Source organism: Asparagus officinalis, chromosome 7 (assembly GCF_001876935.1).
Source record: "Asparagus officinalis chromosome 7, Aspof.V1, whole genome shotgun sequence".
In the NCBI taxonomy this organism is placed as follows: Eukaryota; Viridiplantae; Streptophyta; class Magnoliopsida; order Asparagales; family Asparagaceae; genus Asparagus; species Asparagus officinalis.
In genome coordinates, this window is record NC_033800.1 from 95,593,767 (window position 1) to 95,610,878 (window position 17,112).

The 17,112-nt window shown below is 44.1% G+C and overlaps 1 protein-coding gene across 1 annotated transcript in view; it reads right to left on the bottom strand.

The window, feature by feature from the left end:
* Positions 16,131–17,112, bottom strand: part of LOC109850189 (peroxidase 64) — a 3,490-nt gene continuing 2,508 nt past the window's right edge. Inside the window, exon 4 of the mRNA XM_020420139.1 lies at positions 16,131–16,823. Coding sequence (XP_020275728.1) covers positions 16,429–16,823 — 395 coding nt within the window. The 3' untranslated portion in view covers positions 16,131–16,428. The remainder of the gene's footprint in view (positions 16,824–17,112) is intronic.

The window sequence follows — 17,112 nt, forward strand, 5'->3', positions numbered from 1 at the left end:
CACATCTGCGCTCAGGTCGCTGGGATGCGTGGGGGTGGTCTCATGCATACTACCTGGGCAGATTATTTGTTTCAGAATTTGGGTCAAAAAGATCTGAAGGTGACCCGTCTTGGTGTAAGCTCTGCTAAAAGCATCAAAGCTCGCATCAAGACTCCTAACGCTGTTTATAAGAATGCGTGTTTGGAAGATGGATTTGAAGCTGACAGTGAATTTGACAGTTTCCATTATCAAGCTGCAATTCCTATTTCTGACACGGCCCTCCTCGCTGGTTTCTTGATGCTATGGTTGAAACGATGCGTGGTGCCGACGAAACCAGCTGAGTCAATCTTGATTGAGGTGGTCTACCCAGCCGTTCTCTTGGCTCACGGAAGACCTCTCAGTCTTCTTCCTGCGATGACAGGTTGTCTGTAGAGAGGCTTGTGGGATTTGATTTTTGAACTCCTTGATATCAAGGAGATGAATGTTGCCGGAAGGAAAGTTTGGAAGACTTCTCAACCCCGCACACCAATGCCCTACACTTATTTAGTGGCTTGGTTTGTGCCGCACCGTCCCTCTTTGATGCGGGGGATTATACATGATAATGAGACCTCTATTCCTTTCGTGCAAAGGCTTGAGCCAACCACATGGACGACTGCGTACATAGTCCGGGCTAGAAAACTTTTGTCTTCGGAAGCCAGTTATGACCTATTTTGCTGCCGCCCTTGCTTTGATGGGGCTGAAGAAGAAGTCCTAAAGTTTGGTGACGTAGTCTTTAAAGGGTCCTCGCTTTTAAATACAGGGACTTTCCAGTGGCTTCTCACTATCAGAGTGGGTTACCTGGTTTTCAGAATAGGTGAAAGATGCATAATTGAGCCTTACGTTCCTTCACGTTTTGCTCGACAGTTTGGATATGACCAGCTTTACGTTGGTAACCCTAATCCACAATTAGCTCACATCGAGAATCTGTATGAAGGAGCTCGTGCTTGGCATTTCTGTATTGCTCGAGGAACTCATGCACAGTTTACTCTGCCTAATTTGCCACCTAATTGTTCCACCGTAGTAGATTTCCAGAACTGGTGTGACAAAGCTTCTCTAATCCCGGAATATAACATATATACTTCATGTATAAATGAAATCCGAGGACTTTATAAATCAAGAAGTGGTTCTGGCAGGACTCGATTACCAGGGATAGAGGATTATCTGTCCTGCGAACGAGAGGCCGTCGGAATCGAGGAGATCCCTAAGGAATTACCTGCTGCTGAGCTTTCTGAGGAAAAGGACGTTAAAGAGGCTCTTGAAGGAACGTCCCATCCTGAGCCTTGCTCCTTAAGATCATCAGGGAAGCAGGCTCTTACTACTGAGGAGGAAGGCGAATATGAGAAGATGATTCGGAAGCGAAAACCCATTGCAACTAAGAACTCCAAGAAAGCTAAGCTGATGGGGGATGCCATAAAGTCGGCACATGCTGCATCTCCTGAAAACATCGGGGATACTATGCTTCTAGCTACTCCCTCTAGTCCTGAAATACCGACAGGTGGGCAGGGATTGACTGTCCCAGGTTCAGTGCCGAATATGCCCGAAAAGTTATCATCTGATGTTGCGCACACTCCCGCTCGCACTGATTATGAGAATTGCTTTATTTATCCGCCGACTGCTCCACCCCAAGCTCGGAAACTCTGAGGAAACTCATCGAAAAATTAGAGTACTGGATGCAAATGACTATCGATGTCGTTAGTCTCGGGGACGTGAGTTTCAAAGTCTTTGAACCCCATCTGCTGGAGTGTCTCGCCAAGATTAGGAACGAGGGGAATGCCTTGTGGACTGAACATTGTCGCGAGAGCATTACTATTATAGAATATGAATTGGAATTCATTTCAATGCTACATCGCGACGACATAGAACCAGAAGTGGATCGGGCTCTTTCTGAGGCCAGGGCTTTGAAAATACAGCAGCAAGAGGCTCTTCAGAAGAGTCTATCCGAAACAAAATACAGCAGCAAGAGGCTCTTCAGAAGAGTCTATCCGAAACAGATTCTCGTATTGCTCGCCTGCGCAGGGAACATCTTCAAGTGCAAGTGGACATGGGCAATCTTGCTATGGGTCTCCGGGATACTGCAGCAGAACTTTCCCGTGCTGGTGTTGAGCTATCTCAGATAAATGCTCAATTAGCCGGCGATGTGGAAGTTCTAAAAGGGTTAGCTACTTACTGCAACAGACTTCTCAAAGGGTATTGCGATGAACTTGTCGCTGCCGACAAGATTAAGCGGGAGATTGCAGAAGCAGCACCAAATGAAGAGGAGCTCAAGAGTAAGATAACAGAGGAAATAAAGAAGGCTCGTGAGGAGAAAATATTGGCGCTGAAATCTAAACTCAAGTATTTTAGACTGATGAGCCCCGATGCTTAGGACTTGAATCGCTTTTTAGCTAGGGAATAAATTTGTATCATTTTCATTTTGATTGTTCTTCATTTTGGATTCAAATAAACAATATTGAATGAAAATGATATCATTTTGGCTTTCATCATCTCTTTTGTTGAAATCTGGTTAAGGACAATGAAAAGTAAAGCAAATACCATAAGTATAGTGTTAACCTGGCATGAAATCGAAATTCTCTTTATTAGAATAATTCTAGAAAATTTCAATCGTCAGAGGTTTAATGTTAACATGAAGAAATACAAGACAGAAATACACTATAAATAGACAACCCCCAGCCTGATTTAGCTGGGGTTTAGAGGGCTGCATGATTTACGGGAAGTATCTCTTAAGGAACTTCCCATTGATTGGCATCATGAGCCTATCTCCTTTTTGATTGATGAGACGATAAGCTCCATTCGAATAGACTGATTCTATTACGAAGGGCCCCTCCCATTTGGGATTGAACTTCCCCTTGGTTTTGTGAGTCATTACCATGGATCATCTGTTTGCCAAAACTAAGTCGCCTTTCTTGAAAATCCGTTCCTTAACCTTTTTGTTGTAGGCTTTAGAAATACGGGCTTGATATAGCTCAATCTGTTGCTGAGTTTGAAGTCGTTTGTCGTCTAAGGCTTCAAGTTCTTGCAGACGTCGTTGATGTTTTTCTTCTTCTGTTAGTCCAGTTATAATAGCAACTCTCAGAAAAGGGATCTGGATTTCCAATGGAAACACAGCCTCGCAGCCGTATACCAAAGAGAATGGTGTAGTTCTTGTAGGGGTCCTCACCGTCGTGCGGTAAGCCCATAGACATTCACCAAGTCTTTCATCCCAATCGCGCCGGCTCTTGGAGACAAACTTTTTAAGAAGCTTCACTATGGTTTTATTGAAAGCTTCTGCAAGACCATTTGCTGGCGGATAATATGCCGTAGATGCGACACTTTGGATTCTGAATTTATCACAGAATCTCTGGAATCCAAAACTGACAAATTGTGTCCCGTTGTCGTGAACTATTCGTCTTGGTACTCCAAAACGGTAGATGACATGATGCTTGATGAACTTGATTACATTCGAAGTCTTGACTTCTTTCAGTGGGATTGCCTCTGCCCATTTGGAAAAAATAGTCGGTCACAGCTAGAATGAACCGGTGTCCCTTGGACGTCGGAGGGGAAATCGGTCCTACGATGTCCATACCCCAAACTTCAAAGGGCCAGGATGCCGATGTGGGGTGTAAGTTCCCCGGTGCTTGGTGGATAAAATCTCCATGAATTTGACATGCATGACAACGTTTAGCATAGTCAACTGCGTCTGAAAACATCTTCGGCCAATAATAGCCGATTCGTCGGAGGCGATCTCCTAATTTAGCTCCAGGCTGATGAGCTCCGCACATTCCGTCATGAGCCTCTTTGAGGGCTTCCTTCGCTTCCTTTCGGGAAAGGCATCGAAGTAAGACTCCATTATGTGATTTACGATATAGGACTTGAGAAACTACATCGTAATAGAATCGGAGGGCTTTTCGTTTAATTGCAGACGCTTCCTTAGGATCATCAGGCAAAATTCCATATAGGGCATAGTCGATGTACGGAAATCGCCAATCCCTAGATTCGAACTCCATAAATGTTGTACAGACTTCTCCTGTCGGCATCTCGTCTGAGTTTTCCTTTATAGGAATTTTGGAATAGTATAGCTTACGTCCTATGACCGGAATCGTCGTTTCGACCCCCGGGGGCAAGGCTAGCGAAGTTTCAAAAGAGGCTAAAGCATCGGCATATGCATTCTGAGCTCTTGGCACGTATCCGATAAATAAACCTTCGAACTTTTGAGCTTGCTCTAGCACTGCGAAGTAATACGGGATCAAATCCTCATGACGTACTTCGTATTCTCCTCGAACTTGATTAATGATGAGCTGAGAGTCACCGTAAGCCTCAAGGTGCTGAACATTAAGTTCTTCAGCAAATTGCATTCCTAATAGCAGAGCATTATACTCGGCTACGTTATTGGTGCAAGGTTCGATTAAGGAGAATCCCCTTGGGATTACGTGGCCGTTCGGAGAGATTAATACTATTCCTACTCCCGCGGTGATTGCTCCATTAGGATTTGCTCTGGATGCACCGTCGAAGAATAACTTCCACACTTGCGTAGCTTCTTGAGTAACACAAGTTTCGGCGACTTCGTCAGGTAATTCTTCATACAACTTAGACGTTCCTGATACTGGGTGGTCGGCTAAGAAGTCTGCCAGTGCTTGACCCTTGACCGCCTTTTGAGGCATGAACTGCATGTCGTATTGCGACAAGAGAATGGCCCATTTTGCAAGCCGGCAATTTAGAGATGATGGTTTTGTCATCAGAACTCTCAAAGGATTTACCTTGGAGATGACCTGAATGGTCTGTCCAACTAGGTAGTGTCGCATCTTTTGAATTGCGAATACCAAGGCGAGACATTCTTTTTCGACCGGATTGTACCGGTGTTCGGCTCCCATCATGGTCCTGCTCAGGTAATAGATAGCTTGCTCTTGACCTTGATCATTGCTCTGAGCTAGCAAAGCACCAAGAGAATGATCCATGGCTCTTACATATAACAGGAATGGTTTTCCTGATATCGGGGCCACGAGAACTGGCGGTTGAGTTAGATATCTCTTAATCTCCTCGAATGCTCTTTGACACTCTGCATCCCAAACAAAGGATATTCCTTTCTTCATGAGCTTAGAGAAGGGTTGGCAGCGCCCTGAAAGATTTGATATGAATCTTCGAATGTAGGCCAGTCTGCCTTGCAAACCTCTGAGCTCTTTGAGATTCTTCGGAGGTGGCATGTCTTGGATGGCACGCACTTTTTCTGGGTCAAGAGAGATTCCCTTGGAAGTAACGATAAATCCCAGGAATTTTCCACTTGAAACTCCGAGGAACGATTTTGTCGGGTTCATCTTCAGCTGATGTGCTCGCATGATTTCGAACATTGTCTTCAGATCTGCAAGATGATCGTCTTTACATTGGCTCTTTACTGCTATGTCATCAACGTAGCACTAGGTGTTATCAATCATGACATCAGTGATAGGAAGAGGAAACTCGTCTTTTGGACAGGCTGCGTTAAGATCGCGGAAATCAATGCATATCCGGACCTTACCGTTCTTCTTGGGAGCTGGAACAATATTGGCCACCCAGTCAGGGTGTTGTTCTTCCCTAACAAAATCTGAGTCTATAAGCTTTTTAACTTCTGACTCAATTAATTCCATGATCTCTGGACGAAACCTGCGTTGTTGCTGTTTAACAGATTTTGCATCCGGATCGATGTTGAGATGGTGCATAGCCACCTTCGGGTCTAGACCAGGCATATCTTCATAATTCCAAGCGAAGACATCTATATATTATCGGATGAAAGATATAAGGTCCTCTTTTTCGGATGATGATAAGTCTTCAGCTATAAAGATAGGCTTGGGGTTAGACTCATCTCCCATGTTGACCTAGATCACCTTATCTTCAGTGGGTGGTTCACGTTGTTCGAAACGCATATCCCACAAGATGTTAAGACGTTTGATCCAAGGATCGTCGGTTGATTAGACTAACTCTTCGTCACCCCCTGTATTTTCATCGGGGTGACTAGTTGAAACCATGTTCACAGTCAAGCTTTTAAAGAAAGGTCTGACACTGACGTCGGATTCCCAGGAAGAGGTTCCAGATGAATGATCCTGACGCAGATAATTACTGATCTCATTTTCTGAGGTAGGGGGAGTTGTGACATAACCTAAGCCCCTTCCGATTTTTTGATAATAATCTGGAAGTTTTCCTTCAGGGGTTAGAGACATCTGGATTGGGGTTCGCCTACCTTTCCCAAAGTTCAGACCCTGTTTCTCATTAAAGTTATACCCCATTTGTTTCATTAAGTATATAGAATTGGGTTCGTGGTAATGGAATTGGGGAACTCCGTCATCTTCCTCTGAACTTCCTCGTTTGAGTTGTTTGGGTTTGACTTTACCAAAACAGATCGGCTTCTGCCCTTTCCTTTTGGATGGGACTTTGAAGAAAGCCTTCTGTGCGTCTTCTGCTTCTTCATCTGAAGCAAAGAATGATTTGATAGGCAACATAAGTGATACCTCTGTGCATAGTGTGTGCCATGGGTTGGTACCTGCATTAGAATCATTCTCTACTGATTTATTTTTAGAGGACACGTTAGGCAAGTACGCTAAAAGAAAGTCTTCATTAATGCACCATTCACCCTCGCTCGGTACATTATTATTACTCTCATCCTGACCCATTACATCTAAGTTCAGTTCCCATGGACAATCTTCTTCTGGATCTGGTTCAATGTCAGCTTCATTGCCATTGTCAACATCTTCCTTCTCCTGAGATTCCAAGTAGAAAACAGAGTCGGTGTGAAAGTTTTCCACCCCTCGGAAAGGGTATTTTTCCGCAATTAGGGTTCGAACTTCTCCTTCATCATTAGCATACTTCATGACTTGATGTAGGGTAGATGGGACAATGCGGTTTGCATGTATCCATGGTCGTCCTAGCAACAGATTGTAGGATGTGTCCGCATCTATAATGTAACAAGTCACTTCGGACTTGAGATCTCCAATTTGACACCTGAGTTTGATTTTCCCCAGGGGTCGAGTGCTGTTTGCATTGAACCCGAAGATGGTGGTCTGGGTAGTGTGCAACCTGTGCATAGGGATTCCTAAAACCTGCATGACCCTATAAGGCATGATGCTGAGTGCAGAGCCCGGGTCAACCTGGACACGACTGATTTCGGAAGATCCGATATACCCCGTGTAGTACAAAGGTCTGTCGTGTTTGTGTTTTACCTGCATATCTTCTTGAGTAAACGATATACAAGGTAAACTTCTCGCAGCTTGCAGACATTGTCGACAAGTTTGATCTTCAGAAGCTTCGGGAATTGGAATGACTTGGGTGATGAAGCTCTCTGTATTCTTCAATGCTTCAATTAAAGCTTCCTTGGTAGTTTTGGACAACCTTAGGAGCTCATATAGCGTAATTCTGGCTGGTATGTTAGCCAACTGTGCCATGACATTGAATTGGAAGGGAGTGCTCGACTCCCCGGGTTCCTGGTGGAGATTTCTGTTGAACCGGAGTTCCTTTTGTTTTCCTTTATCAGCCGGCTTTTTCGGGACAGAACCCCCAGCATCTTGGGGCTGTTCCTCAACTTCTTGAGTATTCTGGTTGTAGTCTTTCAAGTAAGCCTTTCCTGACCGAGTGCCAGGGTTATCTCCTGAGTATTCTGGTTGTAGTCTTTCAAGTAAGCCTTTCCTGACCGAGTGCCAGGGTTATCTCCTGGGTATGCTGCCAAGGCAATCCTCTCTTCCTCTGAATCTGTGAGGGTCTTGAGGTGATCATCGTTCTCAGTAATGGAGGGGCTAATCATGTTGGAAGACTTAGCCTTGCCTCCTTTCTTTTTGGACGAAGTATTCGTCCACTATTGGTCTCCCACTAGATCCGGGTGGATCTACATGATTTCTCCTTTCGAGGTGGTGAGGGGTATCAACCCCTTGTCCTTCTGACTGTGCAAGTCAGTATTCTTCAGGCGCATTTCTCCCTTGTGGATGGGGACAACACCATCTGCGGTCGCCACTGGAGGGAAGTCACCGAACTAGACTGCTATCATGTTGGTAGAGACGGTCTTTTGCTCAGGTTTCAGAGTAAGCACCTTGGCGTCCACCAAATTTTGGAGAATGTCCTTAAAGATGTAACATCTTCTGGTAGGATGCCCCAGGAACCTGTGATAGCGACAGTAATTAGGGTCATCTATCTTCCCTGCCTCCTTTGGCTTCCTAATTTCAGGAAGCTGTAACTTGTTGTTCTTCCGCAGTAGCTGGAACAAGGTGTCCACATGCTCCTCCTTGAAGGAATACTGTTTGGGCACTTTTTGCTTATTGGGTGCTTTGCCTTGCTTCGAGGGCGGCGATACTTGCGTATAGTTAGCTGCTAAGGTCTCTTTTCCCTTAGACCGCTGGGCGTTGTTCTGATTGCGTTGCTGTTGCGGTTTGGGCTGTGCAGCTTCTTCGGCTTTCACCCGAGCGATAATCTCTTCGGCTTGTTCACCTTGCGATACCAGTTGTCTCCAGGAGCGACATTCTGCTACCCCCATCTGAGCAAGGAACTGGGTCTGCAAGTTGTGCCTGCAAGTTTCAACCAAGGTTGATTGTGTCATACCTGAAGGGCATCGCAATGCCATGCTGCGGAATCTCTCAACATAGGTCTTGATAGATTCTCCCTTCTTCTGCTTAGTGGAGAGAAGAGTCAGGACTAAGACCTCTGTGTCGTCTTCAAAGAATCTGGCCAAGAAAAGCCTTTCCAAATCTACCCATTTCTGAATAGACCCAGCAGGCAGTTTCATAAACCATTCAAAGGCTACCCCTTTAAGAGTGCCAATGAACAAGCGTGTCAGGATGACGTCGTTTGCCACTACATCTCCAGTTTGAGACTTGAAGTAGTAGATGTGACGCCCCTGGGTTCACACAAGGCTGCAGTCCGAGGTGAAACCTAGGATGTCAAACCTGCTATAGTAGATATGCTGATTTGGTGATCCTGTGCCATCAAAAGGTTGCAATGTTGGAGCTTTGAACTTCGGTGGATATGGAGCTATATCCCACTCAGTAGGGTAAGGCCTCACCACTCCTTCTTCATGGAGCTCACTTCTGTTGGCGATTGCGTTGAGTCGAGCTTCCAGTTCATCCATTTTAGTGGACTGAGGATGCAGTTCTTTTTCCACCTCCTTCTCACCTTCAGAGGAGGATTCCAGGTTGTGAGTCTCACGATCTGAATGTTCGTGTACTTTTTGCTTTCCCTTTGATGTTGTCTTCCGGGAAGACTCAGGTTTTTAGCATTTTTCTACCAGAACTTGGGCCAACATGTCCTTCAATTGGAGAAGTGTCTCCTGTTGCGCCTGGAGCATGACATGATGTTCGTCCACTCTTTTGGCTATATCCTCGGGGTTTCCCGTCATATAAGCGGATACCTCTTGTGCTCCGACCGAGCTCGAAGATTGAGATTCTGCTATTGCGGAATGCTCATCACTTGTGGTAATCCCTTTGGCTAACTTTTGATAGTTAACTGGGCGAATAGCTCCTGTCCGAGTCCGAGTATGTCGATATACTCCTTCGAACTGGTCATAAATTTCTCTAACAGTCGGGGAATGACTTCTTTGTGACTCGTCAGAATCAGAATGCGAGGCTCTTCCTCTGCCGATCATGTTGATAGTAACCTCGGGATAGTCGATTTCAGAGGTCTTCTTCTGGCGACGTTGTCTTTTGGGAGGTCTAGCGACATTCGTCAACCTATCAAACACTGATTGCCTAGGCGCCGGTGAGCAACAACTACATTCGGAGAGGACAGCGGATATGAGCCGCTCACATTGGCATGAATGAGCCACTTGCTGTGTTGGCCTTCCTCTTGACAGTAATTCACGCAAGTCGGAGACCTGGGAAAGATTTTGTGAAGGTGGGGATGGAACCCCCTGCCCTTGGATGGGTTGGACATGGACCTTAAATCCATGCTGTCCCTCTTGAACCTTACGGACCATGTCGTGTTCTTGAGACGAAACATGAGGGTCACGTTTAGGTTTATAAACATGAGGTCGAGGCCTGTGTTTGACTGATGGAACAGATCCTTGTGGATCTTGTCCTGATTGAACGCACACTTGTGGTGTGCGTTTTGATGTTGAAACAGACCCCTGCGGGTCTTGTTTTGGTTGAACGCACATTTGAGGTGTGCGTTTTGATAATGAAACAGACCCCTGAGGATCGTTCTTTGTTTGAACGCACACTTGTGATGTGCGTTTGGTTGATGACCCAGACCTCTGAGGGTCGGGTTTTGATTGAACGCACACCTGTGGTGTGCGTTTAGATGATTGAACAGACCACTGGGGGTCTTGTTTTGGGTGAACGCACCCTTGTGGTGTGCGTTTGGCTGTTTGAACAGACCCTTGAGGGTCTTGTTTTGACTGAACGCACGGTTGTGGCGTGCGTTTGAATGGTTGAACGTGCCTTTGGAGGTCATGTTTTGGGACGCATTTTTGAGGCGTACATCTATGTTGAACAACGCGCCACTGAGGGTCGCGTTTGAGTTGGATAACCCGAGGCTCATAGTCGGGTTCATTGCCACGAAGTGTGCGATCTGGAGCAGAAACGCACAGTTCAGGCAAAGGCTCAGAAACGCTGTCTTTGCGTTGGGCAGTAGCTCGGCTATTCCGCAAATATGCTCGCCGTATGGACCTTCTCCTTCGTCGAGCAGTATTTTTCTTGGCCTGTTTCAAGGCCTTGGCCGCAGCATCATCGGCGTTGGTTGAGTTTTCCTCCGACATAGGTCTCTTTTGACCTATTATGCGCCGTAGTGATACGTGGGAGGAGTCTTCAACTCGCAGAGCGAGTTTAAGGTCTTGGCCAAAGGAAATGGCTTTCTTTGGCATCTCAGCAGTAGTGATGACCTCCTTAGAGGTCCTGTGAGTATCACGCCTAGCTTTAGGGCTAAGCGACCCAGAGGAGAGGGCCTCCTCATACTTGGCTTGGTCGAACTCTACAACGAGAGTTTCGACGGTGGTTCCAGTAAGATGAACGTCAGATTGCGCCACCGCTTCCTCGTCAGAGAAGCTTGTCCCCAGCGGAGTCGCCATCTTTTGTTTGTTGGAAATTTGCAGTAAAAAGACAATGAAAAAAAAATTGACTTGTATTCCTCTCAAAATCAATTACAATTTGGATTCCGATTATAAAAGAGAGGAGAATGAATTTGATTCTCCCCTTTATTTAAAACTGGGTTCTTCTTGGTAGCGATGGAGTACCTCCTTCGATTGATTATGTCGAACTTGCTCTCCGTTGACGATCCGACCGTCCTATCTCACGAGACCGATTGAATTGCTTGATGACTTCGGTTTAGAACTCTTGACGAGTGTAAAGAACTTAGAACGAGTTGAAAACTCTGATAAGAGTTGTTGAAAACCGAATATCTGGTTTGATGTGATTAATTTGGGTTGCAAACTTAATCACGAACCCTTAAATGAGTTTCAAAACTTAGAGCGAGTTGAAACTCTGTAAAAGAGTTGTTGGAACCGAAGATTCGGTTAATTGCCAAGTGGATTATGCCGTTGATGAAAGGATCCTTTGGGATTTGATTAACTGATCGTTGATCAGTTCCTTGATTTTCAAAAGATCCCCTTCTTCGTGCTGTTGAACTGCTGAGATTTGTTGACCTTGGGCGGTTGTGATGCCAGCTTACCTTAACCCTATGCGGTTTTACTGCTAGAAACCGATCAACCCCCTTACTTAGTTGAGTAAGTCGGTTATTTATAGGGGGATAAGGGGTGTAACCAACCCCTATTTCCACTCCTTTGTGGGCGAGAATCCCTCAGAACATGGGATAAACGGTTATGAGGCCGTTCAGCTTGTGTTTGAACAAGTCAAAATGCCCCAATTGGCGTTCTGGTCCGTAACTCTGTGTCCAAGGCTTGAGACACAGAGTTAAATCTCTGTTAGAGATTTGAGACGCACAGGCCGCATGCGTTCTGGAATTGGAAACGCACAGGTCACTGGTGCGTTGAAGTTCAACTCTGCGTCCAGAGTTTGGGACACAGTTAAGTCTGTCGAAGAACGCACGTTATGTGTGCGTTTCATGATTTAACTCTGCGTTACAGAGTTCAATGTCTACTGAGGAACACACAGGTTGTGTGCGTTTTGAATTTGAGAAATGCAGAAGTGAATTTCTGCGTTTGAGAGAGATTGTTGACTTGTAACCTCGTCCATTATAACATTGCAAAGGCTATTGCTTATTGATCTTTGCCTGTTATAGAATATGAGAGTCGTCAGATTGTAACTCTCACTGTTGATTGCGAAGGCCACTGAACAGAGTTTTCATCAACTGTCGGAAGCGTCGTCGAATTGTAACTCTTCTCGATCTGTGTGAAAAATCCTCTATCTGTAGCTTTCGATTGTTGGCACGAAAGCTATTTGATTGTAGCTTTCGTTGTTGGAATTTGACGGGAATCAACATCCATAGTGTTTTTATATGAATATTTGCCCACAACTCTCTACCAAGCAACTCACCAGCTAAGTCCAACCTTTCATTTCTAAAATCATTACACTGCTCATCAGCATCTCTAATAGTCTCTAATATAGTATTAGTCATGCTGTTGTCGCAGCCATCAAGATCAATCATCTCAAAAATGAGGTCGTGTTTGTAGCGGTTGTAGAGCTGCGGTTGCAGTGATTAGAAAGTCGGCTGATCGTGACTTCTATTGTCAGGGCTTGATAGGGATTAGCTATCCGTTGTGATTTTTAGACAGCCTACAGCAGGTCAACCCATTGCCATGAAGGTCAGCACCAACCAACGTATTTATAATTTCACCAAAACAAGGCTCAGATCAATTCCAGGTAAAAGGATAATCCCCAGGGATCTCAACCACAAATCATATATAAACTCTCAACGAAGATAATTAGTTCAACATTGATTCAATGACATGAGCTAATTCAGATATTAACATGCCAATCTTAGTTTATAATTTTAACAACGGTCAGACTATAAACACAGTACCGAAAGAATTTTAGCTATTCGATAAAACACTAAATAGACTGAAAGCTGAAGAAGTCGACGAATTGAAGGTTGGGCGTATTATATTCAAAGTATTCTAGGCTCCTCAATAAAAGAATGGTCCTGAAACACTTTGGAGGGAGTATCTGTAGGTGTCAAAAATTACCTATAAGCGCACGTAGTTCGAAATAAAGAGAAGGCGATGAACGTTATTATCCGAGTCAGAGAGGATTATCCAAGTCAAAGATGATCATTTGATGCTGTAAAAAGAAGTAAAAGAATGCACGTGAAATGTCAAAATGTGTGAAATAACGAAGAAAATAGAATCAGGAGGGCTCAAGGCGGCTTGTACACGTGCGGGTCACTCTAGAGTGACCCACACAAAGAAATGAAAAATTGACCATGATGAGATTTGAATCCAAAAAATCTCAAAAGATAAAGGTTGTAAGTCTCCCTGTCAGATTTCCAACGCATATTGAATCACTTTATTCCAATGTTAGACGAGAGAGTTAAGGAGATTATACCATGCGGGTCACCCTAAGGTCACCCGCGCACGTGCGAGTCACCCTAATGTGACCCGGACAAAAAAGTTCTTTTTCAATGTGGCACGCATCGAATCTGGAAAATTAATAAAAGTTGTAGGTCTCCTTATCAGCTTTCCGACGTATCTTGAATTACCTCATTCCGAAGTCGAACGAGAGAGTTAAGACCAAAATATCATGCAGCTCACCTTAATGTGACCTGCATAGGGCCGGGTCATCCTAAGGTGACCCGTACAGGGCCGGTTCATGTTGAACAGACTCACACATTGGTTCCCAAAAACGTATATTTCGATATTTTCTCAGGATTTGTTCGTTTTATAGCCTCCCAGCTGCTTGGATATCATCCCTAAACATGGTTAGACTGTTATTAACTGAAGATGAGACCAAATTACTTGTTCTTATCCAAAAACACCGCAACTAAAGTCTATAAATACAAGTCTAGGGCCCTATACGTAGAGGATATGAAATTCTATCAAAGGGAGTGAGGTGTTGTTGGTTTGGAGAGTACAGTAGCACGAATTTCAGAGGAGGGCTAGCAGATCTTGGCGAATTCCAGCATAAAAGGAAGTTGTTCAAAAGATCTGAGGTCCGTGCCAGCATACCTTGAGATCAAACTTGGTTTTGATCTCGAGAAGAGTAGTAATATCGGTTGGTCAAGATTATTTACTTCTACGATTGTTTCCTTTATGAAGCAAGAGCATTGATATTTTATTCCGTTCAATCGGATCTGATCCGCAATGGTTCACAGATAAACCCTGACACAGACAAAAATCCCACTCAAACAACATGAGATAAATATCTGTTGTGTGTTGTTTGAAGAGAGAGTTGTAATTTTCATTTTCGTTGTGTAAGAAATCTTATAAAAAGTCTTTCCTTTCAAACTTGTTATAACGATCAACGTTATAATAAGTTTAGCAATGAATAAACAAACTTTCACAAACACCCTTACATTCCTAAAGTGATCATATACAAATTATCATCATATATAAACATATTAGTAAAGGTGCACGCCTAAAATACCACCAAGATAACACATTTACAATGATTAGCATGCAAAAAAAGAAGGAAAATTCAAGCTCATCACAAATTCTCTTAGTTAAAGGAAATAAAACTATTAGGTTTAATTCCATTTCTAATTAGACCCCTAACTTTTGGGGAAAAAAGAGCTCGGATCTAAATCAAACCATGATAAGATCATAAATCGAGCATAAAAAGCTCTAGAAATGAAAAAATTTAAGGAAAAAGATGAAGATCACTATCTCATTCCCTTGTTTACCTCCCTAATCCCTAAATCAATCGTGATTCAAGTAAGAATGAAAAGGAGATTTTTACAGATACAAAGGGGAAGATATTGTAGAGATTGGAAATGAAAGGAGCTGAGGTACCTGAGAGTCAAACAGAGAGTGATGGCACCGGAGTTGGCTTGTGGAGAGGGAAGGGGCTCGATGGCGAGATCAGCAGATCGACAGTGAGATCAGCAGATTGACAACGAGAGTGATGACGAGACTAGGAGGAGAAAGAATGAGATTTTGAGTCGGCTTGATGGTGGTGGACTTAATACCAGAGGAGGAGGAGCTTAATGGCGTAGGAGGAGCTTAATGGCAGAGGGCTTGATGGGGTTGGCTCGCAGAGTTGGTCGGGGAAGTTGGCTCGCGAATCGAGCAGGATAGCTGGAGAGGGAGAGAGTTGGTTGGGGCGGAGTAGGGTCACCGAGAGAGAGAGAGAGAGAGAGCGAGGAGAGAGAGAGACGAGAGAGAGAGAGGGAGGGAGGAGGGAGGGAAGAGAGGGAGTTGGGGTCAAAGCGAAGTTGGGGATTTGAAGAGGGCTGAGGTCATGAGAGAGAGAGATGGCTTTTATTTTAAAAGCAGTGGATTTTTAACAAAAAACCTTGCAGCGCACGAGGGGGGGGGGAAGCACTGGCCCAGCTCTTCCCCAGTTTCCTCTCTCTATATATTGTATGTATGTATGTATGTATGCACACACACACACACACACATAGATATATGGGGGGGGGGGAGAAGAGAGAGAGAGAGAGAGAGAGAGAGAGAGAGAGATAGGAGAGAGAGGAGAGAGAGAGAGAGGAGAGAGAGAGAGTAACTTTGGTTAACTAGGTAACTGTGCTTATTGCTCGCTTTCTAAGGATAGCTGCGAGAGGGAGAGAGAGAGAGTTGGTCGGCAGAGTTGGGGTCACGCGAGAGAGAAGAGAGAGAGAGAGAGAGAGAGAGAGGGAGGGAGGGAGGAGGGATGGAGAGGGAGGGAGGAGGGAGAGGGAGAGAGGGAGCTGGGGATGTGAAGGGGGCTGGGTCATGGAGAGAGAGATGACTTTTATTTTAAAACAGTGGATTTTTATCAAAAAACCTTGTAGCGCACGGGGGAAAACGCTGGCCAGATCTTCCCCAGTCCCCCCCCCCTCTCTCTCTCTCCTCTCTCTCTCTCTCTATATATATATATATAAATAATATTATATATTTATATATATAATATATATATTATTATATATATATATATATATATATAATATATATGGTGGGGGGGTGGGGGGTGTGGAGAGAAGTCTTTTGTTAACTAGGTAACTGTGCTTATTGCTTGCTTTCTAACTACAAACCAACTTTCCAGCACACTATTGATAAGTCAATTTGAGATAAAGACATCAAGAATCTAATAAACCGAGCCACATGAAAACCAAACAAATGCGTGATTACTAAGAATGAACCAAATTTGTAACAATATACAAAAGGACTAGTCTATACTTTTGTAGCCAAACTCACAAACTGAACATGCCCCAATTCCACTGGAAAAGTTGTCCCATTTAGTCCAACCTTTCCTCTTATTGAACACATATGAAACGCTAACACATATAAAAACCCAAATCCCTATTAAATAACTTAAAACAATCTCGCTTTCTCACCAATTTAAGATAGCGAACCAGAAGAATTTGACTTGTTTTCTCCAATATAAGTCTTAAAGTTGATGATTATCTGACCACCTTACAGTCCAATCTCACTTCCTGCCCACCAGTCAAGCTACTCATCTTGATCATAGACTTAACAAAAGCCTCATCAAAAGCCTCTCGCGATGTAGCAAATTTGTCGACAAGATTCTTGGTCTTAGGGTTTGTTAGAAGAGCTTGATCCGAAGAGAAGAGGCCCTTCCCTTGGGTTAATAACTTGTAGTAGGCATTGTCGAAGGTGGCGGTGGTGGAGTCTAGGGTTGCTCCGGCGTTCTTGACCTTGTTGTGGGCGGGGCATGTCTTCCTCAGACTGGCGGCGAAGCTAGGGTTTAGAGTGGGGTCGACGTTGTGGGTGGAGTCGAAGTTGTTGACCCGGTTTATGAAGGAGGAGCAGTGGGCGAACCCTAGGGTGTGACCACCTTGAACAAGAAATTACATATGTATATGTATGAGATAAGTTAGGATGAACTGACAGGAGAAAAATGGACATGTGATGAAGTTGGATCAACCTTTACACATAAATTAAAGTGCAAAATTCATTTCTCGACTACAATGGTTTATTATTTAGTGAATGATTTGTGATTCATTTCAAATCTATATTGTCGTGCTTTGCATTCATTGTTAACGTTTTAGTCAATATATATTATAACTGTCACTTAAATAATAGGTAAGGTAATTAACACAATTGATTAATTAAGGTGGATTTGG